The following is a 15697-nucleotide window of genomic DNA, read 5'->3' on the forward strand; positions in this document are numbered from 1 at the left end:
CCCTGCTGGACACATGAACCGACACCTGGCGGGGCGGAGATTCGCGCTGCTTCGGCCCAGCTTGGCGTGGGGCCCAAAGGCCGACTCCGAGCCACCTCACCGACCCGGCGTCGCCCTTTGAAAGTCCCCTCAGCTCCCTCGTCCCCCAATCGGCAGTCTTCTGGGGACGCGGAGCCGGGGACCCCAGCGTCCCACTCGTGCAGAGAGCCGGCTCTCCGCAGCCTCCCTTCCCTCCCGGCATGCACCGGCCGCCGCCCCTCCCTCGCGCCCTCCTCCCGCCCCATCGCCCCTCTCCTCCCGCTCCTCCCTCGGCCCCGCTCCCCGCCCACCCCTCGCGCCCCTCGGGGCCCCTCCCTCGCCGACCGCGCGCCGCGGGCCCGAGCGCCAGATGCCGCCGCCCCCGCCGCCGCCGCGAGTCGCCAGGGCGGACGCGCAGTCCACGGCGCGCGGAGGGCGGGGGAGCGACTTCAGGGGCCGCGGGAGCTGCGGCGAGGAGGCCGGGCTTGGGCTTTCTCCTCGGCCAGACCCCACCCCAGCCTGCCGACCCCACCCCCTGCGCCTTCCTCCCCGGGGGCGCGCGCTCGGGCACGCGCTCGGAAGTAGGGGGTCGGCGCGGAGAGCGGGTTGTGTCCCGGGTGGGTGAGGGAAGCGCGGAGGCGGCGCGCGTCGGTCAGCGAGCCGCGGGGTCCTTGGCAGCGGCGCCCGGGTCTCCAGCGTGAGCTGCCGCCACCGCCCGCCCCGCGAGTCCGGCCTCCGGGCCCCGAGGCTCAGCCCGCGGAGCGGCCTCCGGGGGCCGCCGCTGGGCGAGAGAAGGCGCCCGCGCCCTTGCCTTTGCCGTGGCCCAGCGCGCGGGCGGCGGGATGAGCGGCAGCGAGCGGGCCGCGCCGGCGCTGCGGCCCCGCGGGCGGCTCTGGCCGGTGTTGGCGGTGCTGGCGGCCGCCGCGGCCGGCTGCGCCCGGGCAGCCATGGACGAGTGCACGGACGAGGGCGGGCGGTCGCAGCGCTGCATGCCTGAGTTCGTCAACGCTGCCTTCAACGTGACCGTGGTGGCCACCAACACGTGCGGGACTCCGCCCGAGGAGTACTGTGTGCAGACCGGGGTGACCGGGGTGACCAAGTCCTGTCACCTGTGCGACGCCGGGCAGCCTCACCTGCAGCACGGGGCAGCCTTCCTGACCGACTACAACAACCAGGCCGACACCACCTGGTGGCAGAGCCAGACCATGCTGTCTGGGGTGCAGTACCCCAACTCCATCAACCTCACGCTGCACCTGGGTAAGCGGTGACAGCCCTGTCTCCTACTACTGCTCGCCTATAGCCCGGCTGCCGGGCCATCTTCACCCCCTGGCCGAGCTGGCTCTCTGCTTCCTAGCGTGGGCCACACAGAAATTGCCTTCTCCAACTTGTAAACTAGATCTAGCACTTAACATCCCGCGAGGGCTAAGATGCTTCGCGCCAGCATCTCTTCTGTTGGCTTTCCTTTTCTTTCTAATTTAACCGAATTCTCGCTCCCTTGATTATTCGCCATTTCGGCTGTTTCTGTCCCTCTTTTCTGAAGTGTTAATCAGAAGCCCACATCCTCGCTTTTCTCTCTCCCAGCAGGGCCATCATAACCCATTCTTGGATCAGAGACAAGAAGGTCCACTTTAATCGCTCTTACCGTGTTTAAATGTCTCTGCAGGGTTGAGGGTGATTGCTGTTTGCTCTGTTGAATGAGTTAGAGAGGAAGGAGTCTAAGTTAAGGGAATTTGAGGGGAGCAAATGCCTTTACTACCGGTATTGCCTATGTGTGATTAAAATAGAAACTCACTTTAAAGTTATTGTTCTTTAGAGTTGCTCAGCCTTAATGAAGAACCACAAAGCTATTTCACTGCTAATCCTGGTACAGAGAACACAAAAGGAAGTGTCTTTATTCACTGTAATTGCTGGGCACGGTTTTGTCCCTGGGCAAAGAGGCTCCCCTTACTGTCTTTCCTTTTGCTTTGATTCAAAGCAAGTGCAGAGACATGTATAAGTGACCTTTTAGAAATCAGGAAAGGGATGTATAGAAAACTTCATTGCTGGGTGGTAGATGAGGATGGGCCTGTTTATCCTAAAGTATCAAAAATCATGTTTGATGTGGGTAAGTTTGTCTTCATCACTAAAATATATAAACAAGCAGAATGATTCATTATTGTGTTTAAAAGAGTAACATATGGTGAGAAACTGACATTTGATTTGTAGAGCTTCAATCCCCATTTCATTGAAAGACTTGATTTTACTGGGAGCTGGTAGTAATGAACTTCTAGAGAGATCAGACTACGCAAGCCATTCTTCCGTCAAAGCAGGGTAGTTCTTGATGGCTAATAACATTATTTAGTGGCCTTTGAAAGGAACGCTTTGTAGGCAGATGGTTCTTTTGGTCATGGTTTTGTGTTTTTCTTTCCCCTGCCCTCTGGTACACTGAACTTTATTTAATTGTCAAGATTCCAGAGAAAGAATATGACTTCCAAAAAGGGCTTTGAAAAATGGAGTTAAATTACGGTATGTGGAGTTAAGTTTTAGAAAAGCGTATTTAGCACCTTTGTAGTAAATACCATTTTATTTCTAGCTAAGTCATTAGGAAGATGAAACTTTTTGAAAATAAGTTTATAAAGTGAAACTCTGAGGCACCGTTTTTCAGAGATAGAAGAAGTGAACTGCTGAGTTGAGTTTTTCAGAGGTAGTGGAAACGTATAAAAGTAGCAGTATCTTGGAACAGGTGCCTTTCTAACAACACCACAAGAGATCTAGGGGCTCCTAAGACTTGTGGGGCTGCTCCGTAGCTGTTCCCTCCTAAGTTTTACATTTTTAAACTTGGCCAAAGTTACTTTTGAAATTTATATCCAACTATTTAAGTTTAAATTTTGGCCTGTTAAAGTTTCTGTGTTGAATTTTGAATGCCCACGAAGTCTTATTTTATCTATTTTCAAATATTAAAATTTTCAAAGCAAAGGCATTGCCTTGATGTTTCAAAGTGCCTGAGATTCAGTTGAAGATTTCTGAACAGGAATCTCTTATTTAGATGAAAGTGGGGCTGTCAATCTCAGCCCTCTGAGTTTTCAGCTCTGGGCACTATGTAGCAAAAGGTTATTTCAGATGATTGCAGAGGTAGATAGATTGCTTAGTGATTAGTTCTCTGTTACAAAGGTAATGTGGTAGGTAAGACAGTATCAGTCAAGTTAGGTTGCTGCTACTGAGAGGCACATATCTTAACTTTGGGTCGTAGTGATTAAAAGTCAAAAGTGATCATAGAGTTCACCCAGTTAGGACTCTAACATGACTTTTTAACTCTAGAAATGTTATATGCTTGGCCTTGTTTTTTGCTGAAAAGTTCTTCGGTTTTTGGTAATCTTGGCAGGTGAATGAAGTTCATAAAACTTTGGGTGTAAAACTCCTAAGTAAAAAAAAAATTATTTAAAATAGCTTTCATACGAGTATTGTGATTAACTGTAAAAACATTTACTTTGAACTGTTCAGATACACAGTTTCTAAAAACTTGACTAGAACTTACTCTCCTTGTTCTTGGACCAGAAATGATGTCTTAGAGGAAATTGTGTGTGGTGGAGAAGGTGGGGGAAGGGAGGGGGATCGTGTGTAGTGAGATTGATGTCTCAGTCTCTCTCTCCCCACCCTTTTGTAATGACAAGGATATATGTACACACGCGTGTTATGATCTATAATTTATGGCAAATAGGCAAGGCTTTATGTACCACTGTGTGTTTTGATGTTCGCTGTATTCACTCCCTCGCTCCAGTTACTCCGTGGGCTCTAGCTAACTAATTATTTCCCATGAATTCAAGTACCATGACTGTTTGTGCATCTATTAAGTCTCCTGTCCAGTTCAAATTTCACATACCCTTAAACAAGTGATGCATATTGTGCTTTGCCCTTACGGAGCATGTGCAACTCCAAGTGAGCATGAGAAAGAAGCAGGTCTAGCCACCGCTTTTCTAGCCTTCCTTTTAATGTTGAACTCTAAACACAGTAAATTTTTAAAAAGCAAAGTCAGAGTGTGCTTAAATAGTCACAAGAAACCTCCATGTTTTGGCACTGATCAGAAGTCATTTTTTTACTGTAAAAATAGAACACGACATGGTGAATTAAAACAGTAAGTATAATGACTAGTGAGTCTCGTCATCTCCAGTTGCCACGTTGCCCCAGGGACCACCGTTCACAGTTTCTGATGTAATGTTTCATGCGTACACCTCTATATGTAAAGTTACATGATCATTTTAAATGGTACCATTTTTTGGGGGATGAGGCATCTTTTAACAGATGGCAAGTACAAATTAGGTCATTTTACCATTAACATTGCTTGTACAAAAGCCAGGAAAATCAGCGTTGATTCTGAAAGTAGCCATGTCTTAAGCACCATATACAGTAATCCAGGGTGCAGTGTATCCTCAGATATAATGAGTTAAAGTTGCTGTGGGAACCAGAACTGCGTTTTCTGCCTGTTGCGGAGAGAAATCTCAGCCAGGCACCCTTTTCTAAAAAGAAGTCTTCCTTATTTTGCCTTCAGCTTCTGGATCTTCTCTCCTAACTTCTGTACGGATTATTCAGTTGCTGTTTAAAAGTTTGGCTTTTGTGTTTTGTAATAAGCCGTAATAAGTTTTATCAGGATCAGTGGGGTATTTGATAGTAAGACTGTAGCTGAGGATTTGCCTTTTATGAAACAGCCCCTTTTAATTAACTCAATAGTCACTGTGGATGGAAACTTGGCAGACTGGGTCTTGATCTTGGAGGGAGGTAGGTTCCCCTCTTTCTAAAAACAGATTAAGGAAGAGAGTGCTTATAAAACAACTCAATCAAAGTTTATGGAACTCCTAAAATTTACACCAAGACCAGATTAGTTTTCAAGCTCCTCATAAGCTTTAGGAACAAATAGTGATTAAATGATGCTTTTTAGCTATATGTAAATATCCTTTCTGTGTGTCTAAATCAGAATAATTGATATATAAGCATACTGCATTTTATTCTGTTGGGTCCTGTGAGTATATATTTAACATGAAAAGAACAGCATTTTTTCCCCCCAGGAAAATCTTTGCAAGGTAGGTTCTGACTGTGTCAGAGAATAGTTCACTCTGGTGACTTCAGTCTGGTATTTGTGCACCCTGAGGGGACACTATTTTAGTTTGTCTCACAAAGGCCTGACTTACATTTTGCAGGTTTCAACTTGAGAAGCTAAGGAACTCTCCTTTAATGGCCAGTAGTTGTTGAACAGAGTTTTATAAAGTTGCTGTCGGCTGTTTTCCTGTTCTGCATTCACTGCTTTTTCTGTAAATACCTTCTCCATGTTTCTAAAGCATTCAGAGAAACAATTTACACATCAAGAGAGAACTTGGTAACCCCCCCCATTATTTTGTTAGTGGCCGCATTTGTGGAGGGGATAACGTTTGACTATTTCAATTCTAAATCCTTTTGGGAAGTTGGATGTGCCTTATGCTATGCACTCCTTCCCCCTGTGCATACATTCTCATGTTACTGCCAACTAGTCTGCAAACATTTTTTAAATACCTACTAAATACATAGCCCGGTACCTGATAGAAAGATCAGGTGGAATTTTCATACTCAGTTGTAATGTCATTATAATACTAAATAAGTGTTATAATATTTTACAGTTTGTAAAGCCTCCAGTTTATCACTCTTTAGATTTTCACAACTCACTGAAGGCAAAGATGAGGATCCTGAGGTTGTGATTTGCCAGAAGTCACGGTGGAGGTAGGGTTTTGACTCCATAGTCTAATGCACTATCCCCTGCAGCTCTTAGCTTCTCTAACAGATCTCTCAAAAGAATGACTAGTTTATTCCAGAGCTGCTTTAAAATACAAGTTCATGTACACACTCAGTCAGATCCCAGGCTCCCTTGGTTTTCCTTCTTTTCCCTCCGTTCCTTTCCACTTATGTTTCTGCATTAGTTTCTTTTTCATGCTACTCACTCTCCCTGAATGAACACCTCTTAACATCAAGGCTTCATTTACTGTGTGCAAATCAATAAATTCTGAAGTTGTATCTCCAGGGCAGCTCTTTTCTTCAAACCTAAAGACTTGTTGGATGTGGTCAACTTGGGATGTCCAGAAGCCATGTCCAAACTAAATTCATTCCTCATCGTCTTACCCAACTCAAAGCTGGATCTCAGTGGCTGTTGACCAGTTTTTCCTAAGTCTTCCACCAAAAACAGCCATGCTTGGTAGGCTCTCATCAGTAAAGATTATTATGTTTATCTATAGGCGAGCAGATAGGATCCACTGCTGGGAGGCTGGTCAGTTCTTGGGCAGCTGTAACTCCATCCCTTTTCTTCCTCACTTGCTCTTGGTGCAGTCTGCCCAAGACTTCACTCTTACCTCCTACATCCAGACCCCGTGTCTCATGAATCTTTACCTCTGCCTTAATCAAGTTCCTTGTTGAATTTCCCCTGGATACTGCAACAGCTTCCTAACTAACTGGTGGTCTTTCTGCCTCCAGTTTTCCCCCTTCTTTTTGGGCAGCCATACTGTGGACTGAGCGGCGGTTCTAACATGCAGATCTGAGGTAGCATTTCGCAGCTAAAAGTCCTGCAGTGGTTCCTTAAGCCTTGAGGCTAAGGTCCAGACTCCTTGGCATGGTGTCCGAGGTACTTTAGGATCTGGACCTGTTTAACCTGTGGGCTGTCTTTTATCATTTCACATGCTCAAAGGGCTGCCCCTTTGGTTTGGCACACTTCTCCCAGGTGTCACCACCTTCAGGACTCCTTCCCCAGTTTCTCTCCCTCTGCCCTTTCCGTCCTTCTCCCTGGTCTGGATTAGGTGTCCCAGTCACACTACCCTGTAGGTATTTACCACAACACTTATCCCATGATATTGTTTGATTCTTTTCTTGCCTATCTCTACTTCTAGATCGTGAGGTCTTTGAAGGCAGAGTCAGGGACTTACGCATCTTTTTAAGTTCAGTTCAGCATAACTAACATTAGTTAATTGTTGTGCCTCAGCACCATACAAATTCCTGGATGAATAGTGATTCATAGGACATTGCCCTGACCTCATGGAACTTGTAGCCCAGTTGTGAATACCTAGGTCTGTAGAGTCGGGGTAGGCAAATTATAGCCCACTGGCCAAATCCAGCCCAGGGCTGCCACCTATTTTTGTATGGGCCATGAGCTAAGAATGGTTTTTACATTTTTAATTGGTTCAAAAATCAAAAGAAGGATAATATTTTGTGACGTGAAAATTATATGAAATTCAAATTTTAGTATCCGTGAAGTTCTGTTGGAACACAGTCAAGTTCATTTATTCACGTATTGTCTGTGGCTGCTTTTGTGCTACAAAGGCAGAGCTGAGTAATTGCAACAGACGCTGTATGTCCTGGCCCACAAGCCTAAAATATTTACTCTCTGGCCCTGTACAGCACAAGTTTAGTGACCTCTGCTCTAGATCAGTCAGTACATTCAATGTTATACAATAAGTTCTAAGTGAAAAGTGCATGCGCAGAGAACGTTCGCTTACTGTTGGATGGAGGCTGGAGGCCTTGTATCTCCAGGGCTTAGCAATGTGTCTGGCATAGTGTTCAATAAAACATAGAGTCGGCCTTCTGTATCTGCGGTTTCCACATCCTCGGATTCAACCAACCATAGATTGAAAGGCCTACAGTGGTTGCGTGCGTACATTTTTTTCTTGTCATTATTCCCTAGCCAATACAGTAAACAACTATTTACGTAGCATTTATATTGTATTAGGTATTGTAAGTAACCTAGAGGTGACAAAGTGTACAGGAGGACGTGCATAGGTTATATGCAAATACCACACCATTTTGTAAAAGGGACTTGAGCATCTGTAGATTTAGTATGTGGGGAGCTGGGTGGGGTGGGGTCCAGAAGCAACCTTCAGTGGATACTGAGGGAGGACTGTGTGTAGAGTGAGTGAATGAATGAATGCCTGAGTAAGAGTAAGGCCCCAAACACTGCACATTGATTTAAATTCTTCTCAGCAATGCTTTTCAGCTTGTATTTATCTTTATCAGTGCCGTTACGCCATTTTCTTGAGATGTATGTCACAGTAACAGCTAATATTAAATGTCGCATGTAGTTGTTTTATTTCTGTACCTTAAAAAAAGTACTAAGTTAGGTATGAAACTGATACCAAATTGAGAGATCTATGACTGTCCTTTTTTGGGTAAAAATTAGGCTTTCATATAATTTGAAGTCAGATAAATTTTATGAGTAATTATGTACTCAGATTTAAATCTCACATGTGAGTATGTATTTCTGACATTTGAATGTTAGTATTGTGTTTTTTCTTTAGCACTGGATGTAAATAAATTTTATTTTGAAATATGTGTTCACATGTCTACAGTTGAAATAGACTCTTAAAGGGTATTACTAAGCAGTGTAGGGAAGATCACAATGAACTATCTTATTTGCTTATTGTCTGTGGCATCGTTTTTAGTTGATTTAATTCATTAGGGGTACAGTGAGAGGACAGGCGAACTGAGGTATGCCTTCTCTGCAGGATGCTGAAGAACCACATAAAAGCATTTAGGCAGGTGAACAAGAATCTCTTACTTGTCTAGAGTTAACAGGCGACAGAACCAACAGATGCTTCTTCACTTGTTCCTTGTTTCCAGCTGTACTTAATTGACAGCCCTGCTGCTGTTCTGTTTGTGTTTTCGGGAAAAGTGTCAAAGTTTAGAGCCGAACTGTTTGTTTATTTTTACTGCCCAAAATTCCTGAGAAGATTTTTTAAAGTAAGGGATTAATCTGTCTCTTATCTTAAATTGTCAGTTTCAGAGGGTAAAATTTCAAGATGACTGTGTGCTGGTTCTGTTACCTTGCCTAAGTTGCTTGCTCTAAGATTTGTGAGAGGGCCTTGCTGGGGTTTGCAAGCATGTCCTTGTAAAATGATAAAGTTAGATGTTTGCTCATTTGGGCCTAAAATTGACAGCTTGCTCAAAGGGGTTACCAGCAAACTCATTTATAGAAATGTCCCTGAGGTTTCAGAATATCGTGCCAGACTATGGCGACACTAAGTATATCTGCTGTTCTTTCCCTAGGCTCTTCCAGGGGGCCAGCCTAAAATAATTGGGCCCAGTCAGCCTGGTGCCCCATGCAGCTACATATTCATGAAATAAAATAAAGCCGACTTATCTCTTTCTTAGACAATGGCCCTCTCAGATCTCTTGTGGGAGGAGAACCTTGTTGCAAGGCTGTGAGATGAATTAGGGGATTTACATTATTGCTTTTAAAACTTTAGGAGTTATATTCCCTCAGCTCCCTTCTTTTACTCTTTGTTTCCAGCTGTGTGGCTGCTTCCTGTTGTATTGAAGGCAACACTGGGTTTTTGTTATATCATCTTCTTTGGATTTTTGTTATTTTAGCCTCTTTTTGTTTTGGAAGTTCTTGGAAATATTAATCCAGAATCAGCCTCCTCACGTTTGTTTTTTTTTATTTCTTGAAATAAAAAATTACAGATGGTCTTGTGTAGAGTGAGGAACTCAGTGCATTTTGTTTCATGATGATAAAGCACAATGTATGTGACAGTTTCTCCCAACCAGAATGATTGCCTATGGCGGTCACTGCAGAGGCGCCTGCCAGTGTTTTCAGAGACGTGGTTAATGATCAGTCTTTTTTCTCTCCTTTACACTTCTAACTTCATGTTCTATATCTTGACCTGGGTGGAGGTTACATAAGTGTGTATACATATGTACAAATTCAGAGCTGTGCCTTTAAAATTCTTGCACTTCGTTGTATGTAAATTATTCCTAAAATTAAAAAATTAAGAAACTTTTCAAAATTATATTTTGTATTATACAAAATAATGTATAAGTGATTTTGTTTGTTTTTGGTGTCCTTTTGGCTTAAAAGTAGGAGAGCACAGAATCTGAGGCTTAATTCTCTCAGATATGTTTCTCTCACCGTTTTCCTACCCCACCAGCAGTTGCTGGCATTAATAGACGTAAACAAATATTTGTTGAGTGAACTGACAAACAGGTGAGCCAGCTGACTTTAATAGAGGTCTCAGCTGGTTTTAATGGAAGTACCTGCAGTACTTTCGGAAAGCGTTCAGGTGAGCTTTGTGGAAAGTCTCAGGACTCCGAGTGTGGGCAGGGGTGAGGGAAGAGCAGTTCTCTTTGTGCTTCTCGCTCACCTTTAAACAGGTAATGGTTTTGGTCAATGCTTCCTGCTTTGAAGTGGTAAAATCGTAGTTTGTGTTTTTTGCTGCAGGTTTAGAGAATTCTCTAAGAATGTGTCTGTGTGGCATGTGTTTTGGTTACAGTGTCTGGTTTTTATGTAACTTACTTAAATCCTATGATGAAAATAAACACAATGTACTTATAACGTATAACATGAAGACCCCATCTTCGTTTCTTTGACATGTTCTAGGTAGTGGCTTCCTCTCATTGAGCCTTTTAGAAATAATGTCTGAAGCTTGAATTGTGTGGCTTTCTTAGAGAAGTCTATGAAATTTTGTGGAGTATTTCCAACTAAATGAAAAGACCTACGCGGTCAAAATGAGGAGAGTTTATTGGATTGTGATTCTAATTAGTTAGCGGACAAAGGTCTTATGTAAATAAGGCAGCTGCTGAAAGAATCCTTCATTTGTGGGCATTGTAATATGTGATATGTGGGTAACAATGTTGAAGCTCTTTCTTTATCAGGTAATTTGTAACTTGAGATGAGACAAACATTCATGTACAGAAAACCAACGGGGGACTTTAAGGACAGTAAAAATAATTCAGTTGAATCTTCTTAAAGTGCAGAGGGAATATCTGCAGAGCACTTTGAAGAGTGTGGATTGAACGTAGCCAGGAAGAGCTTCTTGGGTCTTGAAGAAAAGTAATGGACAGGAATGGAGACTTTCCAGGAAGAGTGACTTGTTTGCATAAAGATCTAAAAGTAACCAGATAACAGTGAAGGCATTGTTTGCTTTTGTAAAGTAGTAGAGACAAGTAGGATGGGTTCTGGGGAGATGAGAATCTTGAAAATTAGGTGAGAAAAGAAAGTGAGTTACCTTCTGTTGAGGGCCTCCTGGTTCCCTCTTTGAATCCTTAAACAATCTTGAGAACTATTGTTAACCCCTGTGGAATAGTGATAAAGATGACTAGTGACTTCTCTGCAGTTGAACAGGCTGAGTTTAGGTTGGAATCCAGACCTGTTGTGGATAGATTATATTCTTGCTACTATACTATGTTAGACCTGAGAAGTGATAGAGAATTACAGAACGACCTTTAATTGGGGAGTGAAATAAAGTATCCCAAAGCAAAGAACCGAACCTGGTTTCTCTGACAGATCTCTGCTTGAGGATCCCTGGATTTCGATTGCTTCTTTTAAAAAGGGCTTTGCACTTATTTGTGAAGAACAGAGGATTGTTGGCAATGGAAGAATTTTAGGTTTTGCGTACCTATAGTTTTGGAATATTTAGCTGCTAATGCTTCTAGGAGTTTCTAAGGAATTTATTGAATTTCACAATGAGATCCTGGGTTTTGTCAGTGTCTGCTGATGGGAAAGTGTACTGCATACCCCATTTCCTGAAGGGTGGTCAGGGGAATGCCACCTTATCTCCTTTCTACCTTATCCGTGGCTCCTTTCTGGTTGTTGAGAATTACTGAGTTCAGTTCGCTTGCTTACTTTAGCTGACATCCTTAAAGATAAGGCTGCCAGGTTCATCTCCAGGTTCTATTTCTTTTCTTTTCCACTCCAAGTAGGTTCTTACACCGTGGCTTTTTTGTTCAAATTTGCTAACTGAATAGGTCTTAACCAGCTACTGATTGACAGATAAGTACTGTGGTCTCAGGAGATTTCTTTGTCACTTTTATCTTTCAGGCTGAGAAGTGACTCCCTTCACCTTGATTTCTATGTATCTTAATTTGTAAATCTATAACTCAGTCTAATCTACTTATCTATCCATCTATTCAGTCTGTATCTCCCTAGTTACCCCAGAGCATCACTGAGCTAAGGTTCAATCAGGGGACTCTTAGATGCCTTAAAACAAATTGTGTTCTTGCTTTATCTCTGAGGAAAGAGATCATAGTTCCTGCGTAAGACTTTGTATGTTATGCTGCTCAGTCACTACATACTGTCTCCACTTCGAGATTCAAGATTCTAGGAGTGGTTTTTCTTTACAGGTGTGAGTTGACTGATTAAATTTTAAGTGTTAGTGAATCACGGTCCTGCTTTCTCTCAGACCTGTTTAAACGTACACGTTGTGTCTGTGTGATACATGTGGTTACATCATCATATCCTAGTGACTGACGATTTTTAAATGTGCATGCTTGATTTCCTTTCTTATGGGGAGGTTGGGTGGGATGGCACCCACTGCTAAGTTTGAGCGCTGAGTGTTGAGCTTAAAATGCCTGCCCTCCCTGCTTTTTGCCACTTATTAAAATATACAAGCATAAGTATTTTATCGGGGCTTTTTCATCAACTGTCTTCAAAGACAATGAAAGGATCCCAACTATTTCCAAGAGAAGAGCTTCACAGTTTTTGCAGCTTGATGAAAATGAGTTGAACAGCTTTTATTGGGCTTTCTATTCACTGGCAGGAACTGGGAAGTGATGTTTTCCTGCTCTGGCAGCACAAATCCTGATTAGAGGCAGGAATGATCTGCCCAGATGTTCTCAAAATCCGAGGTCATCTTATTATCAAAAACTATTAGGGAATGAGTGACAGTATCTTGGCAATGTGAAATGATTAGATCTAGATATGAATTTTGTTTTCTGACCCTATCCCTTACAACATTTAGTTTTCTGAAATGTTGGTGTCTAATGGACTTTTTAGCATGTGGCTAACTAGAGTAATAAAATTATGAAATTTTGGAGTTGAAAAGAAACTTAGGAAAGTTTAAGCTGTAAAAAATATGTTTTAGGGATGGATCCTGGTTTAATTTATTTAATCTCTTACCCGGGAAGTTAGAGCGTAGCTGTCTTGGTTTAGCCGTTTGTCTCTACACCTGTCCTTCAGTGCTGCTGCTCCTCCCACGGTGGTTCCTGCTCGTCACGGACCTTATTCTGATAGGACTGATGACTTCTACTGTTTTGCCGTCATTAAGTTTTTAGATTATTATTTTTTTAATGGCAGATCATGATCTCATAGAGATGAGCGAGCATCCTGGAATTTTCATTGGAATCGTGTGCTCTTTTTAGGGGGTGGAAAGAAACAAGGGGCTGAGAGTGAAGATTATGGGGGGAGAGGGGGAGTTGGAAGCCAAAAGAGCAATTGTGTTCTTTGATTGCCTTGGTCATATGATTGCCCCTTAGTAGGAAAAGGGTCACGTTCTGTGGGATTGAGTGACCAGGATTGACTTTTAGAGTGGCTCTGTACATAGTTTTGAATTAATAGAGAGTATTTTACGTACGTTCATGAGGTAGAAAGTCTATTGAAGACTAAATTCTTAGAACTCTACTGCAGAGTGAACGCTTGTGAGAACATCTGTAACGCAGCTGTCATAAAATTTGTTTACTTTATCAGGATTTCTTTAGAGGCTCATGCTGCTTTGTTTACTGCTGTTTTCAGCATTTTTGCCACATGCCAAGAAATAAGTTAGCATCAACTCTGGGTAGAATTGGGGATCATTCAGCTTTGTGGCTGTTCTAATAAGGTTTTGGTTTTAAACTTATGCGCACGTTAAAGCTCTTATATCCTGGCACAAGAAGGACATGGATCATGAATCCAGGGGATCAAAAGATGGACTGATTCTAGAAATTAGCATGCCTCCCAGATGTTTGGAGAACGTAGGCTTGTTTTCTGTGCTTTTTGTGTATTTTTGTGTGTGTATCTATATCTGTGCTTTCCTGTGTTTTCATAGGAGAGCCCCTTGGAGAAGAGGGGATCTGTGTTTTGGATTGGGAAATAAAATAGATGTTAAATTTTTTCATGAAACTTTTTATTTTTTTATTTTTATTTTAAAGATTGGCACCTGAGATAACAACTGTTGCCAATCTTCTCCCCCCTCCCCTGCTTTTTTGCCCCAAATCCCTCGAGTACATAGTTGTATATTTTAGTTGTGGGTCCTTCTATTTGTGGCAGGTAGGATGCCGCCTCAGCATGGCCTGATGAGTGGTGCCATGTCTGTGCCCAGGATCTGAACCAGTGAAACCCTGGGCTGCCGAAGCCGAGCGCACGAACTTAACCACTCAGACACGGGGCCGTCTCCTCATGAAACTTTTTGAGTTGGTATTGCCATTTCTGTGAGAGAAAGGAGAGGCAGCTTTGTTCCCATGAGGGAGTCTGTTGGGGAGGGTAGTGTTGGGATGACATTGTGGAAGTAACTAAAAACAGATTTATTCACATCTCTAGTGATTTTCAGTTATGAATTGGGCCACTGATGCTCTGAATCAGCAGCCTTTTAACCATGCCTGACTAAATAGACCTTGTTTTGAAATTCACAGTAGAGCCTAGATCCCTGCTGTCTTTTTGTCTGTCCTGCTAACACCCAGCTGTTTTTGTTCATACATCATTTTGTGTTCAACTGCCTGGTTACTTCCTCAGGTCCCTTTTATGGTGAATAGTGGACACATGGGAGTTTGAACACCCAAGTGTGTGGTTCTTCAAACAGGAAGTCTCAGGGAAGCACAGTAACCTTCTCAGAGGAACAAAAGATGGAACAGGAAAGGCCATTGATGATTCTAGGTTTGAAACATCTGCAGGGAAATATCTGACAATTTCAGAGATATAGACATTCTGCAGCTTACAAATGGGATGGTTTATTTGGAACTTGTTCCCTTTTTTTTTTTTTTTAAACGTGTGGAGTATTAAGTCCTACCTGGTCCATAAAATAGAAACGATGGTGAAAAAAGAAGTAATGTGGCATCATTGGCATTAAAAACAGGAAGGAAGATCCACCCGCGGGGATGTGTGTGGGTGTTAGGAAAGAAGGTGCGACAACTCATCTTTACCAAGGGTAACAATAAGACTGTACCCAGGAAAAAGCAGATGGTGGGAACTTGACGGGGACTGCTGGAGCTGATGAATTGGATTAAAAGGTGATTTTATACAGAGCTTTTGATTATTGAGCACGGCAAGAATATGAGATAAAGAATAATGTGGGTAGTACATAAAGAGCTTACAGTCTAGTGGGAGAGCAAGAATGTGTGTGTCTGGGACAAAATATAAAGTGCCAGAAGAGAAAGATAAAAATTCCCTGTGATTGCAGAGATCTGATTATAGCTGATCGAGATAAATGACTTCCCAGAACATTTATCTGGTGACCTTTCAGATTCCCACCAACTTTGAGATTCTTTGATTCTGTCAGAGAGGACTTTTTAGAACTAGTCAATTAGATCCTGATTTTAGATTTAAAAATGAAAATTAAATCTGAAAGTTAAAGAAGGGAGAGTGCTGGGTTGACGGCAGTTCTTGTTAAGCAAGGAGGGTGATGCAAATGCTAAAGAAAAAAATTCAGTTTGAGGCTTAATGGAAGCCATAGTATTTGAATCAAAGGAATACTAGTTATGTTCATTGTATGATTGGAATTCTGCCCTTAGTTCCAGTCGTTGTGAGTGTGTTCGCACAGCATGAGTGCTGCATCTTTTCCTAATTCATTTCCTTTTTGGTTTGTTTGTTTGGCTACCTCCTAATTGTCCTTCAGAACTCATGCCAAATTTCAACTCTTCCAGAAAGATTTTGTTGATTTCTAATTCCTCCTGCCCCTCTGTAGCATTTGCTATGTTGTTCGATGTTCATACATTTATTCATTTCTAAAAATCA

The 15697-nt window shown here is 42.8% G+C and overlaps 1 protein-coding gene across 1 annotated transcript in view; it reads left to right on the forward strand.

Moving 5' to 3' along the window:
* Window positions 1-364: 364 nt before the first annotated feature.
* The window catches only part of LAMC1 (laminin subunit gamma 1), a 116588-nt gene continuing 101255 nt past the window's right edge, over window positions 365-15697 (forward strand). Inside the window, exon 1 of the mRNA XM_023640693.2 lies at window positions 365-1275. Coding sequence (XP_023496461.2) covers window positions 861-1275 — 415 coding nt within the window. The 5' untranslated portion in view covers window positions 365-860. The remainder of the gene's footprint in view (window positions 1276-15697) is intronic.

Source organism: Equus caballus, chromosome 5 (genome assembly GCF_041296265.1).
Source record: "Equus caballus isolate H_3958 breed thoroughbred chromosome 5, TB-T2T, whole genome shotgun sequence".
Lineage (NCBI taxonomy): Eukaryota > Metazoa > Chordata > Mammalia > Perissodactyla > Equidae > Equus > Equus caballus.